This window comes from Microtus ochrogaster, chromosome 6, assembly GCF_000317375.1.
Source record: "Microtus ochrogaster isolate Prairie Vole_2 chromosome 6, MicOch1.0, whole genome shotgun sequence".
Classification (NCBI taxonomy): Eukaryota; Metazoa; Chordata; class Mammalia; order Rodentia; family Cricetidae; genus Microtus; species Microtus ochrogaster.
In genome coordinates, this window is record NC_022013.1 from 58,031,062 (window position 1) to 58,033,102 (window position 2,041).

The following is a 2,041-nucleotide window of genomic DNA, read 5'->3' on the forward strand; positions in this document are numbered from 1 at the left end:
CCGAGGCTCATCTGATGTGCCCCCAGGGAGGTTTTGGTGGGCACAGTGAGCCTGTGAGGTGTACTTCCTGAGGGAGCTGGTTACAAGGCAGGAAGAGGATGAGTGATTTAGGGCAGCAAGGATGGGGGGGGTGCCAGCCCTCACACATGTGCGGGATTGCAGAAAAAAGATGAACTGGAGAGGGGGCATAAAAGTTTGAACCTCAGGCATCTATGAGCCTGAGGATATCCCAGGGGTTGTCCTGCAAACATCCTAAGATTTTGCTGGCTCCTTCTTTTAGGTGTAGTCCTTGAGAAGGTTCACTCGCGACCTTGACCACAGCCTGGCCCTTCTACACAGTTGCCTTCACCTGTTGGTGTTCTCAGATGTGAAGAGGGATTGGAAGGCTGCCCCTGTGAGACACTCCTAGAGACAAACAGATGTGTATTGTTTATTTTCAGACCAAGAGACAGCTCCCCAGCCTGGACCTCGGGATGTAGGATGCCCACCGGCCCTCCCTTCCTTCTGCTACGTGCTGAGCCCCATCACCTCCCCACCACATGCACAGACCCTGGATTATCCCCCAAGCCAGGAAGCTTTGGAGGTGTCACTGTCTCCTGTGCCACACTGGACTCAGCTCCGGCCCCTTCCCACACCATAAAATTCCTGCCCCAAAGCATGGTCCTGCCTCCTCAGTGCAGCTGGCACACCTGGGCTCTGCCCGAAGCAAGGACCCAGGCTCTCTCTCCTGTTTCACTTCCGGCAGCCTCCACTTCTCCTTAGACACTGTATGCTGTGATTGTCCAGGCGATGACAGTAGCGATGGCACCGGGGAACAGGACGTTTATTTATGAGCCGAGCATCTTGGCTAGCCTTTGTGACCAAGCCGGACATCTCACCGGTTCAGAAAGTTCAGCCTGGCGTCCCCTGCTTCCAGTAGTCAAAAGTTGAACATATACTTTCTTGGCACACCTGAAACACTTCACCCCTAGCTCTCCCATAGCATGTCACACTGTGGTCCACACTCACACATACAGGGGCACTGGCAGGCACATCGGTACCTATCTGTATGTACACTGAATACAGGTATGCACACCCTGCCCTTCATGATCGTTTTGTGTCGGTGATCTAAGTTCCTTCCAGACGTGGATCTGACAGAGCACAGGAAAATAAAAAGCAGGGTTTCTTGTGGTAAACATGTCTACTGGTGCTTCCGTGGAGAAGAGACGAGGCCTGGTCTCCTTGCCTCCAGCAACTTCCTTTTCTGTTCCCTAAGGACTCTCACGCCTGAAAATCCATTTCAGCCTGGAGGGGAGCAAATTAGAGGAGGGATAAAGGCCAGTTTAGCCCATCCCCTCCTCCCCAGGGAGGTGTGGAGCTCTGCCCAGCCCATGAGTGCCAGCTGCTCTCCAACTGGCTTTGGGTCTCCCAGGGGAGGTAGAGGGAGGCTGGCCTTCCCCTTCAAAAGCATCTTCCCAGCCCACTCCCTTACCCAGAAGCAAGCCATCAGGCAGTGCCAGAGTCCAGAGAAAGAGCCTTCAGCTCCAGGTACAGAATTACTGGGCCTCCAGGTCCAGGGTCAGCCTCTCTGGGGCTCAGGTCCAAAGTCAGCCTCACTGGGGCTCCAGTCAAGGGTAAGCCTTGTTGGGGCTCCAAGTTCAAAGTCAATCTTTCTTGGGGCTCCAGGGTCAGCCTCACTGGGGCTCTAGGTCCAGGGTCAGCCCTTTCTTTATGGTTATGTGTGGCTGGATCTTCCCCAGCTGGGAAGGAAAGATAGGTCTGGAGAACAAGGATAGGGCTAGGGATATATGGGATAATGCAGAGAATGGGATGGGATGGGATAGGGCAAGGATGGGAAGGGAAGGGATATGAATGGGATGAGATGGGATGGGATAGTGCAGAGGATGTGAAGAGATGGGATGGGAATGGGATGGAAAGGGATGGGATGGGATGGGATGGGATGGAAAGGGATGGGATGGGATGGGATGGGATGAGATGGGATGAGATGGGATGGAAAGGGATGGGATGGGATGGGTGGGATGAGATGGGATGGGATGGGATG

The 2,041-nt window shown here is 54.2% G+C and overlaps 1 protein-coding gene across 1 annotated transcript in view; it reads left to right on the forward strand.

The window, feature by feature from the left end:
* Opn4 (opsin 4) overlaps nucleotides 1–479 on the forward strand; it is a 9,469-nt gene extending 8,990 nt beyond the window's left edge. The window contains exon 10 of the mRNA XM_005348669.3: nucleotides 441–479. Within this exon, the coding sequence (XP_005348726.2) occupies nucleotides 441–479 (39 nt within the window). The remainder of the gene's footprint in view (nucleotides 1–440) is intronic.
* Nucleotides 480–2,041: the final 1,562 nt, after the last annotated feature.